Here is a 16357-nt window from a genome sequence, read left to right as displayed (position 1 = left end):
ACATTTCCTTCGCAATTCAGGGTCTCTTCTGATTCCATACAAATTTTAGGATTATTTTGCTTATTATGCCTTGTCTGCCTTGATGGTTTTCTTTTCTGATTATAAAATTAACACATATTTGTAGTTAAAAATATATAAGAATCCAACATTAGGAAGTGTTTAAAATGAAAAAGTCTCCAGTGATCCTAGCCCCCCAACATAGTAATCCCTGTTCACAGTTTAGGCATGTACTTATTCTAGATTTTCCCCCTCTTACTGTATAGATACATAGTAACATTTTCTTGTCATTTTGCAACTGGCATTTTTCACTGGATAAGATGTAGTGCAAGGCATTGTGGGCTTCCTTATCTGCCCCTGTGCTGTCTAGTCTGGCTGGACATCCACTTATTTGTCCAATGCCTTCTTCATGGGTTTGGCCTTCTTTTCCACTTCTTCCTCACCGGGGTGCAGACAGGGCCTGGCTGGGCATGCTTGTCAGGGGTCATTTAACGTTGCGTCCACAGCATCTTGTTGCCCTGAAAGGTTATACTGACCTGTGAGCATGTCTGTTTTCCCTCAACCATGTTTTCCCTCTTTTAAATATTTGCTAATTGTATCGCTTCTCGGCCTTTTGGCTAAGATCAAGTGTAAATATTTGCTAATTGTGTGAGCAAGCAAAAAAGTCTCATTTTTATAAATATGCCTTTGAAAAACTGTTCATGCTGAGTGGTTGGCAGCAGCCATCTGGGGGCCACATGCATAGGGTTCATGGGAGAAATGTAGAAATGTGGCTTCATACTGAGCATGTCTTTGACAGCTTCCATGTTGCTGTCATTCCTGGCCCTAGGTCCCACATCCTTCCCATCACAGCTCTTTCGTGCTTTCCACTCAGGCTCCCGGGCCCGTCCCTGGAGAGACTCCCACTTTGGGGCTGAGAAGGCTGAGGCCCAGAGAGCTGGTGTGATTTGCCCTCAGTCAGCAGCAGAAGAGAAAGGCAGTTGGGGCTGGCTCTCCTGAGCCCAGCCACCCCGTGCATCACCTCTGGTAGCACCGAACCCATGTGTAGGGAGGTAGTCCAGCCCTCAGGAAGAGACTGTTCTCTTTTCTTCTGTGGTGTTTCTTTGACTTTTGGCTTCTGCTGTTGCCTGATGGAACCAGTGAGCAGGCAGAATGGTATCCCTGTGGGGCCCAGGCACTTCCAGGTGAGGCATGGAGGTCTAGCACACCATGCCGGCTCTCAGGAGAATGAGCACTCAGCTGCTCTAAAAATGACATTTCTCTTAAGACTTTAACCCTGCCCTGGTGGAAATTCACTTTTGCTGTTGAACCTTCAGTCAAAATACTGAACTTGCTGCTTGGTTCATCTTGGCCAGCCGAACACTCTGTGTTCCTCCAGGCAGAGCCATCTGCGTGTGGATAGGGGCCTCAGAGGTTTTCTGCAGCTGCAGATGGACTTGGTGGGCTAATTGCTCTGGGGGCTGCAGGCAGGCTAGAGATGGCAGGGGTCTGGGGGCAGACCCCTCTGTCCAGAATGACCCCTTGAGAGTGCTGCCCAGGTGGACCAGCTGGCATCTTACCTGGGGGGCCTTGGCAGCATCTCTTGAGAACCACCTCTGGGTGTGGGGGGCCAGGGTCTGCAGCCACAGGGGCTCCCAGTCTTGGCAACATCCTTAGTGCTGTACGTGGGAGTCTGCCACAGGCAGGAGTCCAGGCCGAGTCACTGTGGTGGTGCCTGTGTGTGATGTGGTTTTCACTTGGGAGCAGCAGAGGGCAGGTTGGACCCGAGTTTAACCTGGGCCTGAACTTTGCAGGTGGTGGGGCTTTGTTTGGGCAGCTGAGCTCACAAATTTGTAAGTGGAGGATTGTGGTGTGGACTCAAGGAAATGAAGAAGAGCCCAGGCCCCGACTGGTACAGCATGCCCGCTACCTGTCCTGCACCACTGGGCAGGCTTCTCCAGGCCTGCAGTACCTGGCTGGCCCAGCTGTGGGCACACAAACAGAAGTCCGCTGTTCTTCCCTTCACAGAGCCTGCAGTGCGGTGGGAGATAGGTTCCCTTTTTGTGTGTGCCCGGAGAGGGGCCTACAGAGGGTGGCAAGGGCTGTGGTAGGAGGAGGTGCCCACTGAGTGGGGCTGAGGCCTGTTACTCTCATCGTCTTACCACAGCTTGCATGCGTTATTGGCTAAACATTTAAGCTGGAACACTGAGAATTCATGTCCATTTTAATTGTCACAGCTTGCTTTGAATGACTTATAGGTTGGCTGGTTTAAAAGTGAATGAAGAAAGGCAATGTGTGATGGTCTGGTCTCCTTGGTCAGGGGCTCTTTGCCAATGTGGCTGACTGGCCTGTGGAATGAACCTTAGCAACTGGCAGGGCTGCTCACACCAGAGTGTCATTCTCCTAGGTGTACTTCCGGCTCCATGCTTCCATCTTAAAGCTCCTGGGGAAGCCAGACTCTGGGGTCAGTGCAGAGGTCCTGGTCAACTTCATGAAGGAGGCAGCAGAAGGACCCTTTGCCAGGGGCGAGGAGAAGAATACGCCCAAAGCTTCAGAGAAGTGAGTACCATGCTTTCACCCAACAGCTTACCCCCATATGTACCCTGATGGCTCCTTTACAGCGAGTGGCATTCAGGGGGTTGCTGCTGAGTAAATCGAGCTCTTTGAGTCTCTGGAACTCATCTGGAGACTCCTGGTGGCTAGACTGAGTTCTTTCTTTCTTTCTTTTAAAAAAAAATTTTATTTATTTATTTGAGAGTGAGAGAGAGATCACAAGTAGGCAGAGAGGCAGGCAGAGAGAGAAGGGAAAGCAGGCTCCCTGCTGAGCAGAGAGCCCGATGCAGGGCTTGATCCCAAGGACCCTGAGATCATGACCTGAGCCAAAGGCAGAGGCTTAACCCACTCAGCCACCCAGGTGCCCCAGACTGAGTTATTTCTGTTGAAACTGAAAAGGAGAGGCCGAGTGTACAACCCCAGGTTACCTCATGCTGGGACCATGCCCAGTGCTAGCCCACCTTCAGGGGCAGGTCCTACGAAGAAGCCAGCTAATTCCCTCTCCCCACTAGGGCACAGCTCTGCCCTATGCAGAACACTGTAGGAAAGCAGTTTTCATGTTGCAGGCTCTTGCTCCTGGGTCCTTTTCCATGGTCCCTCGTAAAAGCTGGGAACTTATTAGGGCATGTGTGCTGCCTTTTCTCCCAAGAAGCAGAGAAGATTGCAGGCTCTTCCTATTGTGCCAGAGAGCATGGGGATGCTAGGGCCATGGTATGGTACCCTCATTGGGCCGGGGAGGACCCCTGGGCCTCCCCTTGATTGTGGCCCGACTTCTTTTGCCCTGGTGTCCACATCTTAGAGCTTTGGCTCAGCTTGCCTCTCCTCTGTGCTCCTGCCTGTCTGGGCACTGCGCAGGGCTCAGCCAAGTGCAAGAGAGACCTGTGCCTAGGCTCTGTCCTTGAGGCCCATTGTCTTATGGGAGAGATGTGGATGTGGTGTGCCCTAGAAATTATACATGTGTACTTTATAGTCACAGAGAGCCCCCAAGTACAGTGATGTTCTCTTTTATTGATTGTAACTCTTTTTAAAAAATTATCAGTATGCCTGGGTACCTCAGTCAGTTAAGTGTCCAATTTGATTTCGGCTCAGGTCATGATCTCAGGGTCATGGGATTGAGCCCTGTGCCAGGCTCCACGCTCAGCTGGGAGTCTGCCTGGGATTCTCTCCCCCTCCCCCTTGCATGTGTTCATTCTCCTTCTGTCTCTCTCAAATAGATACATATTTTTTAAAAATTACTAAATTATAGGGGTAGGATGGCTTTGTCAGTTAGGCATCTGCCTTCGGTTCAGGTCATGATCCCAGAGTCCGAGGATGGAGCCCCATGTCAGGCTCCCTGTTCAGCGGAGGAGTCTTCTTCTCCTTCTCTCTCTGCCTCTCCCCCCCAACTCATGCTTTCTCTCTCACTCTCAAATAACTAAATAAAGTCTTTTAAAATATTATTAAATTATACAAATAATATATGAATATGTTCAAATTATGGAAAATTCTGGCTATATATAAACATATAGGCTAAAATGTGACAAATCCCTTCTTCTCTCCAGAATTAGCCACTATTCTTTGTTCCTTTTCTCAAATAATTATCTGTGCATTTACACACACTTATATTTATGTACATTATAGAGTTTCTTTTATTTTGTAAAAACAAACTACTGAAGGGGCTATTCTAGAACATACTTCTCCCCTAACCAGAGGTCTGGGACCCTATCCGTAGAGATAGTACCCTATTCACTCTCTTCTTTCTGGTGGTTATTGGCAGTCTGGGGCTGTGTCTTATTCCATAGCATGGGTGCAGCATGTTTTCTATAGCCATTTTGATGGAACATTTCAGGTATTTCTAACTTCTTTGCTCAACAGTGTTGTAGCAGATTTCCTTATACACATGGGAGCTTGCAGTAAACCCAGATTTTTTTGAAAATATTTTTTATTTACTAGAGAGAGAGAGAAATCACAAGCAGCTGGGAAGGGTAGAGGGAGAAGCAGGCTCCCTGCTGAGCAAGGAGCGTGAGGCAGGACTTGATCCCAGAACCTGGGATCATGACCTAAGCCAAAGGCAGCTGCTTTACGAACTGAGCCACCCAGACACCCCAAATCCAGATGTTTTCTCTGTCTGTATCTTGTTGGGAATTAAATCTGTCAGGCCTCAGGCATCACATGTGTGGGTGCTGACTTGGCATGGAGGGGACCTGGGATGGGTGGATAGTGGCCAGTTGGGGGCCAGAGCCCAAGTGGGTGCCATGGGGGCAGCTCCTTCAGCACCTTGGATCACCAGCCAGAGGGGCAAGTCCTTTGATGTGTGTGGGAGCAGTGGGCCGTAGGAGGGCAGAGGAGGCCCTTGAAGGTGGCATTGGGTCCAGCAGTCAAGAAGGGCACTGTTTCAGACCAGCACATGTCCCATTTCAGCAGGATGTAGAGATTCTGACCTGCACCCCAACCATTTTCCCACAGAGAGAAGGCCTGCCTGGTGGACGAGGACTCCCACTCTTCAGCTGGGACACTGCCGGGCCCCGGAGCCTCCCTCCCCTCCTCGTCTGGCCCAGGTCTGACATCCCCACCTTACACAGCTACTCCGATTGACCACGATTACGTCAAATGTAAAAAACCCCACCAGCAGGCGACGCCGGACGGTACAGTCCCTGTTCTCCCTACTGCCAGCCCAGGGCGGCACACCAATCACGGGGGAGGGTGCTTTGGGTGATGATTCGCTTTGTTTTGGTGAGGGGGGGTGCTGGGTCTGGAGTGACACGGGCAATGTTGCGGCTGTTCATTAACCTCATGGCCTCACGGTGACTCTGTGCTTCCAAAACATGCTCGGGGTCGCCACCTGCCAGCTAACCCACCTGGGGGCTGGGAAGGGGCAGGGCAGACTCAGGCATCTCGCCACTCTGAGATTCTGTGGACTAGCTGTCAGGGTCTGCAGGCTGCCTATAGTGGCCTCTGTGCAGTCAGCCCAGTGATGCTGGCATTGTGCTGGCATTATTACAGCGTGTCCTTCTGACCACCGTGGGAAGCTGAGTCTATCACCCCTGGGAGTCCAGACAGCGGGGTGGTGGGAATCAGCTGGGACTGTGAACGAAGCCGTCCCACATGGGATAGGGCAGGTGGCGACCTTTGAACCACATTTCTTACTAACATTAGGAGGCTCGCATGCTGACCTCATAGCTTGATTTCTTCATGTTCTCCTCACCTTTACAGCACTAAGCTGTGATAAAGTCTTTGCTGGAATGAACCAAGTCGGACCGAGAGGGTGTAAAAGTGGCTCCCTAGGGAGGCAGTGACAATGCTGACAGACACGCGGGCCCTCGCTCACAAGTCAATGATCACCATCAGGCCGTGGGGAAACAGGCCTTGCTCTGCCCTCCCCAGGGCATGGGACAACCCCTCACCCATCACATGGGTTCCCAGAGCCTGCGGTGTTGTGAGGGAAGGGTGTGAGAGCAGGGTTAGGGAAGCCCTAAAGAAAGATGATGTGAGGGACCCCTCTGGGCGGGGATTTGGTGATCTGAGAGGAGAGGAGACTTGCAGCACCCCCTCCTGGGTTCTGCTTGGCCTGCGGGGAATGTGTGGACAGACAGGTTGTGGAGCTGAGTGCATGCTGCTGTGTGACTGTGCCACCTCCCTGTGCCCCAGAGAACCAACTCAGCCCTGCACATGTCCTGACACAAGGTCCTTCCCCTTCTTACTTAACCCGAGTTCAACAGGGAAACTTCCTTGTTCCCCACCTTTCATCAGTCCACTCTGCAAGTTGGTTTCTGCCAGGTGCTCCTGTGAGGATTCCACATCAGGCCAGCTTTCATGAGAAAGGAATGCCTCCTGTGGCTGTCCACAGGCCTGTGGCTGGCACCCCTCCCAGCCCTGCAGATTTGAGCTGAGGTTGGGTGGCAGAAGCCCCTAGAGTTGAGAGTGACTTCCCTGGTGTGGGCACACCCCGGAGCAGAGAGGAAGAGAGGAGAGGCCATGATGCTTTCTGGCACCGCTGCCCAGCTGTCCCAAGCACATGTAGCTCTAGGGAAGCAGAGTGTTGGGGGCAGGCACGGGTATGACCTGTCCTGAGTGCTGACATGATAGTTATTTGCTCTGGAAGTTGCAGAGGGAGACATACATAGAGGCTCAAATAAAATTTCAGTCGTTGTACATTTTTCAGTGATTATAAAAAAAAATTTTTTTTTCAAAGCAATTTCTGTCAATGATGTGGAACCATGGTCTCCCTTCACCAGTCCCAGCCCAGTGTACCAGGAAGCTCTGGTTCCATACAGGCCTGCTGTGGGTGCCTTCAGAACTCCTGCCCTCCTCACCGCAGAAAGAGAGGTGTCTGCAACAGGAAAATGTTTGTGCCCTAAAATAGCCATGCTCTGAGAATATTAAAGTGGCCCTTTCAGTGGTTAGACTAGCTTGTAGGGAAAGGCCCTGGCTCTGGCAGAAGCAGCAGCTTGCTCATGTCAGGGGATACGCTGGTAGTCTCAAGGCCTGCACTGCCCACTTCTGCTCCCACCTCCTGTGGCTAACTAGCCCCGGGAGAAGAATGAGTGGCCTCACACTTCCCATACAACTCCTCTGCCCGAGACCAGCCTCCCTTGTGGGAGGACAGGACATTAGTGCTTCACTCTAGACAATAGCCGAGCCCTTCGACAGGAAGACCGATGAGTGCTTCCAGCCCTGGCAGCAACCAAGAGAAGCAGTTCAGGAACCCACTTGAGATCAGACAGGGAGACGAGGGCAGAGCAGGCCATGGAGTCAGGGGGATCTGCATTTTAATCCCAGCCCCACTGCTACCTTGCTTGGCCACCTCAAGTAAGGGACTTCACTCTGAGCCTGTTTCCTCACCTGGACTGGCTTCCCCAGGCTGTAGAATGGGAGTAATGTTTTTCTCATAGGTATTAAAGAAAGGAGGGTGTGCACACGTTGTAGCCACATCCTGGATGCAGTCATCCCCTGGGCATCAGAGTTGGTGCAATGGCCATGCAGCACCGCATAGTGGGAGGAATCTGGGTCTGGGCCTGGTCATCCTTGGTTTGCACCCTGTCTCTCTTAGGCCAGTGGTGTGGCCTCAGAGAAGGGGCAAGTGATGCCCTTGGGGGCAATAGCCTCTGAGTAGGCCTTGGCCTCCAGCTTTCTGGGCCCAAGTCTCATGCAGCTTGGAGTCTGTCAGAGGCTAAGTTGTTACCAGCTAGACAGGGCCAGGCATTAGGACTTCCCTTGGGTACAGTTAGGATACCTTGCTTTCAAGCCGCCCTTCTACTTTTGTATACCTATGCTTCAAAATCAGAAATCAGCTGGGGTCAATTCTTGTTTGGTGTAAATTTTTAAAAGAGATCTAGAAAAATAGCTTCGCATTTTATGTAGATACTTGACATTTGATAATGGCTTCTTGGTAGGACCCACATTTGCTCTCTGGACTGGCCCCACCTGTACTCTTGTGCCATCTTGCACTAGCATTGGAAGCTTCCTACGGTCTGTCCACAGCTCTGGCTGAAAACCCTTGGTATGGCCCTTGGGTTGCTCTAAGACTCCACCACGGTCAGGTGTGAAAGCCAGCTATTCTGAGAGAGGCTGGGAGGGTACCCACAGCTGACCTGAAGAAGGGCCCTTTGGCCAAGCTGAGAGAGAGACTGAGACAGAGGACGAACTAAGTCATGGCCACCACTACTGGCAGCCCTGCCTGACCACTCCTCCCTGGCTACCTTATTTTTCCTTTCCATCTTGGGACTTGTTCAAAGTCCTGAAATCCTTAGTGTTAACACTTCAGACCGAGAAAAGGAAATCACATAGGGAGTACGTTGTGACCCTCAAGGGGCTCCCAGTGATCTCTGTTTACCCATGTTCAAATAGGGCATAATGAGATTTCTAAACAAATTCTCTAACGCCTCCCTGGCATGGAGTATGTGAGTGTGTGTGTGAGTAACTGGGTCCCACCATGTAGCAGTGTGTGATTGCTCTGGGCTGGGCTCTAGGGGAGGTGCCTGGGGTCCCATTCTCACAGCAGCCCTGCAGGCTTGGCCACGTGTCCAGTGTCCTGGGAAGAATCCGAGCTGGGGCAATTGGGCCCTCATCTAGGGCTATCTGCCTAGCTGGGGTGGAGCCAGGGGAAAGTTTGGGTCTAAGTCTCTTTTCCACCCCAGGCCAGAGAAGGCTAACACTGGGCAGGTCCTGTATTTGCTGACCTGATGGAGACTGGATCTGTGTGCATTTCCTTGCTTTGCTTGTTAGAGGTTTGTCAGTAGCAAGGCCCAAGGAGCAGGGCTGTTACAGGATGCCTTGGTCCATAGTTTCGCCTGGCTCAGCCAGCCTTCAGGATGTGTACCTAGTGGCTCTGCTGGACTGCCAAGACCCTTGCTGTCTGCCTGCCATGCTCCGTGTCACCTGACAATCTCGGAGCCACAAAGGGCCTCAGAGAGCAGAGGGCTTGCCCTGTGGTCAGTCTGAGGCAGAGCCTTCTATGGCGTTCTTTAGCTAGCCAATGGCCATGCCCATCCAGTGCCCATCAGCATTGTGCTGGGTGCATGGAACAATCCTGGATCCTGCTGCAGGTGCTTGGGGAAGGCAGGTGTGAAGCTGTGAATCAGCTAAGGGTCAGGGTGCAACTGAAACCACCCCCAAGAGACCTGGTCTGGCCTTGGTGGGTGGAAGGCCTCGCTGAGGATGAAAAGCTGAGCCAAGGTCTAGGGGTGTATCAGTGTTTACTGTGAAGGGTGGGAAGAGAGAACAAGCCGGGGGTCAGGAGAGTAAGAGCCATGGAGGCTGGTGTTCAGGGTTGCAGGATACCCATCTGGCCCCACTTAAGGCATGAATAGAGCCTGCGTTGAGCCCCAGGCTGTAGGGTGTGGGCCATATTGGGAGCCCAGGGTGCCCAAGCAAGCTCCCATGTGACCATCTGTCCTCACCCGCCATGCTGTCACTGTTTGTGTCGTGTCCCATCTGTGCTCATCCTCGCCTGCTCACCCACACTGCCTCCACCAATATTGCCCGTGCTGCCCCTAACCCTGACCACACTCTGTTCTCCAGGCTATGTCTTTCTGCTTGCACTGTCACGGCTCGCTTCAGGGGACAGCGCAGACCGCATGCTTAGTCCTCAGTCCGGCTCCCTGCTCCCCTGTGACCAGGAGCTCCTCCACATCTGCTGGTCCTGTGATTTGGAGAGTGTGTGTTTGATGTGCTTGGCTTCTGCCCACAGCCCATGTTCTCAGTTCTGGCCAGATGCAGTGGTGGCCTCCTCCAACCACATGTCCGCCTGGCAGGCGGCTTAGTCCTGTATTTCCATTGCTTTGCTCTTTCTGGCTTTAAAAAAGTAACAAAGACGACAGACTCTAAGATACCAAGCTATGCTCACAAGGACAAATGTGTAAAAATGCACATCGTGCACAGTAGCCGAGCTGCTCTGAGGTGGGCCCTGTGTGTACGGTGCACGGTGTCCAGGCTCAGGCAGGGGGCTGTGCATGTCATTAGTCCTCACCAGCCTCCCTTCCCAGGGCGAGGGAGAAGTCAGCTCACGGGAGGCAAGCTATATGCCTCAAGCAGACGTCTTCAGCATGGGAGAGGCTTGTAGGGAAGCTTAGGAGAGCCTGCATGTGCCCGTGCAGGGTGGGGACTGATGCTGGGTCAGGGAGGGATGCTGTCAGAGGGCAGAGCCAGTCACCTTCCTTCTCTTCTTCATTCTTATCTTCCAAGAAACCTCTCCAGGCTGAAGCTGGTCACAGCATATGTTGAGTGCCTGCTGCGTGCTGGGCATGGAACAGGGCCCCATGCGGAAAGCCAAGAGGAGGGCACCCTGATCCCTCCTGCCTGGTTGGATCTTTGTGTTCCTAGGTGGTGTCCTGGGCCAGTGGTTGGTGCCAAGAGGGAATGCCGTGAGCTGGCTGGGAGGCATAGTGGGTTGGGAGGACTTCCTGGAGGAGGTAGCCCTCCAGAGAGGTCTGCAGGGCTGTTTCAGGTGAGGGTCAGTGGGAACAAAGACATGGACATTGGAGAATCCCACCATGTTTGGATACTGAGGTGATTGGGGGTGGGAGGAAGAGAGACCTTGCAGGGAGAGAGCTTGGGAAACCAGCTGGGCCTGAGATAGTGGCACAAGAACTCTTGCTCTAGGCACAATGTGACAGAGTGATGCATGGTGAGGGTCACATGGTGAGGCCAAGTCTTCTCCCAGCTCTGAGCATCCAGGGCCCAGAGGGCTGGTGCTGCTGTCTAAGCACTGGCCACAGTGATACTCTCATGCCCACCTGCTGCCTCTTTGTTCTGCCTCTTTTTCAGGGGTCCTAGTGTGTCTGGTATCTCTCTTTTCTTGGGTGTCTGTCCAGGCTCCTTGGCCTGCCAGAGGGCGCCCCTCCCATACAGCTAGGCTAGCTTCCAGCGGATGTGTTCTTTCCTGATGGTCATCAGGGAGGGACCCACTGGGGCAGAGTTAATCCAGTTGAGAGCTTTGTCAAAATATTGATCCCACCCAAGTTTACTATTCTTAGAAACCTGTTGCTTTCTACTTGGCAGAGCATTTGTGATCTTTTCGGAGTTCACCAATCAGAGTTTGTGCAGATTTCAATGGTACAACCATACCTTTTCCCTCAAACTTTCATTGAACTGAGCTGATGAAATAAATGGTTGTGAACTGTTTCTAGTCTTAACTGCTGGAGCAGCTGGAGAGAATGTACTAGGAAACTTGTGTCTTGCAAGCAAAGAGCTCTTTTAGGTTGGCCTGGAAATCCTGAAAATGTTCAAGGGATTTGAACTGAGTCAAACATGAACCCAAAAATCCTCAGGATAGTCTGCTCTCACACTCAGTGGAATGGACAGCCTTTCTGTCACCAAGCCAGATCCCTTTCCCTCTGTACCCAGCTGCCATTCCTTTGCACTTGGCCCTGCAGGTCCCACCTCCGAAGTAGAAGGTGTCATCAGCAGTTGACTGGCAGATGGACATCCCTCTAAGGGTTCCAGGGAGGGGCAGGGGTGGCCCAGGGGCAGAGATGTGAAACATTCTAGTGATTAGCAATAAGAGAATGACATATTTATAATTCTGCCACAAATATTAATTTAGTATGAACAGGTTTCGTGTGGGCAGACTTTTAAAAGAATATTCTGAGGAAGAGCAGAGACAGCCTGTCCAGCCTGTCCACTAGTGTGTCTTCTCTCCTTTTGATCTCTGGGCAGCTACTTAAAGAAATTAGGATCTTGGGCTGTGGGCAATCCCTAGTGTCCCCTTTTAGGTCCATGCTTCCCTGAAAGGCCCTCTCCACCCAGTCCTATAGGAAGTTTGCCTCTTTAGCCGAGTTGGGCTCTCCTGTGCAAAAGAGCTTTCCACTGGTCTTCTGCTCTGCCTCAGGACCAGGAGGCCAGGAAAATCCCCAGCCTAGGCCAGTCTGTGGGACCTGCAGGTGGTGGCAGAGGCGGGAAGGCAGCCAGTTCTGCCTGCCTCTGCTCTCCACTTCTGGCTCTGCTTCAGCAGGCAGGTGAGAGGAGGGAGGGCCACTGCCTCCCAGCTTAGCAGCCTTTGACTGCTGAGCCCTGGCAGACCCATCTGGTTATTCTCTGAGCATCAGCACAGGCCAGTACCCTGGGGGTGCCCTGCGGTGCCTGGAGGGTGTGGAGGAAGTACCCCAGGCTGTTAGTGCACAGTTACACAAAGCCATCGGTCAGCTCATTTGGACCCTTGGCCCACCATGTCCCAGATAAGGAATGTGATATCCATAGACTGCTTTGAGGAAAAGGTGGGACTGTAGCCAGCCCTGGAGGGAATCTGGGCGCCCTTTAAGCCAGAACTGCCCCCCGCCAGACACATATGGGCTCCCCTTGTCCCTTTATCAGGGCACAGTGCTAGTGTCCATGCTGTGCGTGGTGCTGCATGGGCCTGTGCTGAATTCGGCTGGCCATGCGGCAGGCAGGACAAGCTCAGGGTCTTTTGGGCTTTGCCCAGAGGCATCTTCTGCCCAGTGATAGAATCATTGTCTAAGAGCTTTTCATTCCTCTCCTTCACCCCAGTGATGTAAAAGAAATGAACTTAGTTTTCTTTTAATCTGACTTGCTTCTTGGTGTGAGACCTTGGTGTAGGCTGCTTCCTAGTATTCAAAATCAGGATGATTTTAAATAGCTTTGTGCCAACCCTCTCCAAAAGGATTAGAGAGAAACTTGGCCCCGGGCTCTTATTTGCAGTGAAGTGCTTACCCTGTTTCCCAGACACACAGCCCTCTCAGGGATGGGCAGGAACCTTGGCATGCACCTTCCACCCCCTTGCTTTACAGGCCTGGTAAGGAGGGGGTCCCAGCTCTAAGCCAGGACACTTCAGTGTGCAGAACTCCCACCTCTCCAGCTCTGACCCCACAGCCTGCCTGCAGGGGGTGCCACTCGACTGTGGGGGCGGGGGGTGGCGGTTACAACTTCCAGATCCCTGTCACTTTCCTCCAGCATCAGCCTTCCTCAGGGCTCCTTAGGTGTTCTCCAGTCACCCGCAGGATGAGGGCTTGTCTAGAATCACCACGGTGCCCCACAGGGCTGATGTTGGGTTTTGCCCTCCGCCCTTTCAGAGGGTGGGCTGTTCTGGGTTCTCTTGTGAATGAGAGGCTCAAAATCAGGAGGCCTGGTCGCAGTCCCTTAGCCTGCCTATACGTGTCCTGTTCCCTGGCTGTGGCTGTTGGTTTTTAAAGTCTTAGCAGAGGCCCCACCTGCTGATTTTTGTTCCCAGGGGAGCAGACCCCTCTGCAGCCCAGTGCTGCCCTGTCTTACCACGCCATTCTTAGTGCAGTCTGCTGCCTTCCCTGCTTGCTCGGGTGCAGTAGAGGTTCCCTCCGTAGGCAGCATCAAGAGGGTATTATCAAGTTGGGAGTAAATATCCGCTTGCTTAAGCCAATCCAGGGTTTTTATAATAATCACAACTGGGATTCCAGCAAATTAGTGATTCTTTAGGCCCAAAGCCCAACAGCTTGTGAGTGCGTGAGCTCATCAGGCAGTCTGCCAGTTCTCGTGAGATCCTCCGGCTAGGCGCGCTTCCCAGACGCTTGCTGCATGACGTGCTGCTCAGCCGTGCAGTGACTACAGCTGCTCTGGATGCTGGCGAAAAGTGCTGGCCCTGGCCTTTCAGAAGGACTTCTTTGCTGCAGGAGTGTGGTCTACCATCTTGTCTGGGCCATCGGTGTTCTCTTTGTCAGGACCAGAGTAAGCGCTGAAGGGCGAGGTGGGTCACTGGGCTCTCAGGCCTGCGTGCCAGGCAAGAGGCCAGGCCCCTGAGGGGATCCCATTTGTGTGTTGGGGACAGAGCAGGGAAAGCAGTGGTTAATATGTTGGGAGACCTGGAGCAGCCCAAGTCACAGATCTGGGATCGGAATGTGGGTCTGAGTCTCCTGAGTCCTGAGCTCCTGCGGTGACCTTTCCACAGAGACAGCAAATGGGCTGCCCCTGCCATTTCTCTGGGAGAAGTGATCCCCTCACACTGGGGACTTATGTTTGGGACTTCTTGTGAGGGCTGCAGGCCTGCCAGGAATCCCCATTCGGTGCTCACAGAGCCTTGGGGTCCAGCCTTGCCGGTCAGGGAAGAGCTCCTCATTGAGTGTGAGACAGGGGTCCAGCCAAGTCTCTGCTCCCCCATTAGTGAGACACAGAGCTTCTGTGTTGGCCGCTGAAGGGTCTCAGATATACTTCTCATCCCAGTTTCTGTCATCGCACCAGCCAGGCTGATACTGATACCCACCAGTTCCTGGGCAGTTGACGTTCCAAAGGCAGCTAAGGAGGAAGGGCTATGGCAGACTCTGTGAGGCTGTCTGAGAGGTCGCTGTCTCCAAATCCTGGTCTATGATTAGACCTGCATGAAGAGAGTGGAGCGGCAGAGCTGCCTTTGGAAGCACAGGCCTAATTCTGTGTTTCTTTGCCCAGGCAGGACCACTTGGGACGACCCTGTCAGGTCAGTGTTTAAGAAGTGATTACACCCCATCCACATGCTGCTGCCCAGGCGTGATCATAAGCAGAATTCTTTGCCCGTTCAGAACGAAATCTCTAATGTCAAGTTTGAGACATTACTTGGAAAAATCAGTCCAGTTTTTCTGGAATGATACTGATAATCGAGGTGATATTTTTGTCAACACTTATGGTATATCAGGCCCTGTTTCAAGCACTTTACATGTATTAACATATTTAATCTTCCTAACAATTCTGGGAAGTGGACATTTGTATGTATCACAGTTTTGACACAGGAGGAAACAAAAATGTAAAGAAATTAGGGCAATTGGGTAGGCTCTCCAACCTAATAAGTGACTGAGCAGGATTTGAACTGAGGCAGCCTGGATCTCCCAGAGTCCAGGCCTTTGTTTTGGTTGAAACAACTTTACATTTTGTTGCAAGTATTTTGCCCACCAGGCTGCTCACTTCTGCCCTCCTAGGGGTCCCCCAGTATTTGAGTTAGTTGAGCAAAGGATTGGAGAGTCCTGGGGGCTATGTCTGTCTCTCTCCCTGTGTCCCCAGATGCTGCTGTACCATTGACCTCTCTGAGGGGATATGTAGTTGCAACTCATAGGTGGTCAGGGGCTTAATCTGTTCAAGGTCATACAACTAAGTGAGTGGCATGAGAGGGACTTGAACTTGGCTCTCTTGATTCCCATTTCATTGAGCTTCCTCTTTCAGATACACAAAGTTGGAGACAAAGTTTTATTTTTTAAGGTTGTGTTTTGTCTTTTATTATTGGTTTGGTATTTATATCTCTTTAAAAATGTGACTGCCTTAGGCTTAACAAAATACCTGTTTAAATGATCATAGTTCACCTTCAATTGATATTATACTACTTATCAGCAGTGAAGGAAACGCCCATTTCTTCTACCCTTGTTTTCATTCCTTTTACTTTTACATAAACTATAAACTCACAAGAGGCTGCTACTAATTTTGCTTTAGGCAGCAGACAGGAATACTTTAGAGGAACTACACATAAGGAAAAAGAATGTCTTTTCTATTATTACTTTAACCATTTCTGAGGAACTTCATTTCTTCAGGTAGATCCAATTTCTGTCGGTTTCAATTCATTCTACCTGAAGAACTTTAACATTCCTTGTAACTTAGATTTCATGGGAAGGATTGCTCTCAGATTTTGTTTGTCTGAAAAAGTCTTTGTTTCTCCTGCATTTTTGAGAGATATTTTCACTGGATATAGAATTTGGGGTTGACTTTTTTTTTTTTTTTTTAAACTTAAGTCATCTCCACACCCCTTGTGGGGCATGAACTCACAAGCCTGAGACCAAGAGTCACATGCATTTCTTTCTTTCTTTCTTTCTTTCTTTTTTAAGATTTTATTTATTTATTTATTTGACAGACAGAGGCACAGCGTAGAGAGGGAACACAACCAGCAGGAGTGAGAGAAAAGCAGGCTTCCCACTAAGTAGGGAGCCCGATGCGGGACTTGATCCCAGGACTCTGGGATCATGACCTGAGCCGAATGCAGACGCTTAACAACTGAGCCACCCAGGCATCCCCACGTGCTTTTCTGACTGAGCCAGCTGGGTGCCCCTGGGATTGACTTTTTTTGTTCTTTCAGCATTTTATTTTTTTTTTTTAATTTTTAATTTTTTTTATGGCTTTTTTCAAACAGAGATCACAAGTAGACAGAGAGGCAGGCAGAGAGAAAGGGGGAAACAGGCTCCCTGCTGAGCAGAGAGCCTGATGTGGGGCTCGATCCCAGGACCCCGGGATCATGACCTGAGCTGAAGGCAGAGGCTTAACCCACTGAGTCACCCAGGCACCCCCAGCATTTTAAAGATGTTGTCTGACTTGCATGGTTTCTGATGAGAAGTGTGCTGTAGTTCTTAACTTTGTTTCTCTATATATGATGTGTCTTTCTCTGCCTTTAAGATTTCCTCTCTACCTTTGGTTT

At 51.3% G+C, this 16357-nt stretch overlaps 1 protein-coding gene across 13 annotated transcripts in view; it reads left to right on the top strand.

Moving 5' to 3' along the window:
• CABIN1 (calcineurin binding protein 1) overlaps window positions 1-16357 on the top strand; it is a 156540-nt gene that overhangs the window by 72037 nt on the left and 68146 nt on the right. For 11 of the 13 annotated variants that reach the window (XM_046024472.1, XM_046024470.1, XM_046024480.1 and 8 more), the window contains 2 exons: window positions 2384-2535; window positions 4975-5153. In XM_046024472.1, coding sequence (XP_045880428.1) covers window positions 2384-2535; window positions 4975-5153 — 331 coding nt within the window. The remainder of the gene's footprint in view (window positions 1-2383; window positions 2536-4974; window positions 5154-16357) is intronic. The other 2 variants (XM_046024479.1, XM_046024477.1) reach the window with 1 other exon arrangement.

Source organism: Meles meles, chromosome 12, assembly GCF_922984935.1.
Source record: "Meles meles chromosome 12, mMelMel3.1 paternal haplotype, whole genome shotgun sequence".
Lineage (NCBI taxonomy): Eukaryota > Metazoa > Chordata > Mammalia > Carnivora > Mustelidae > Meles > Meles meles.
This window is presented reverse-complemented; position numbering and strand designations above follow the sequence as displayed.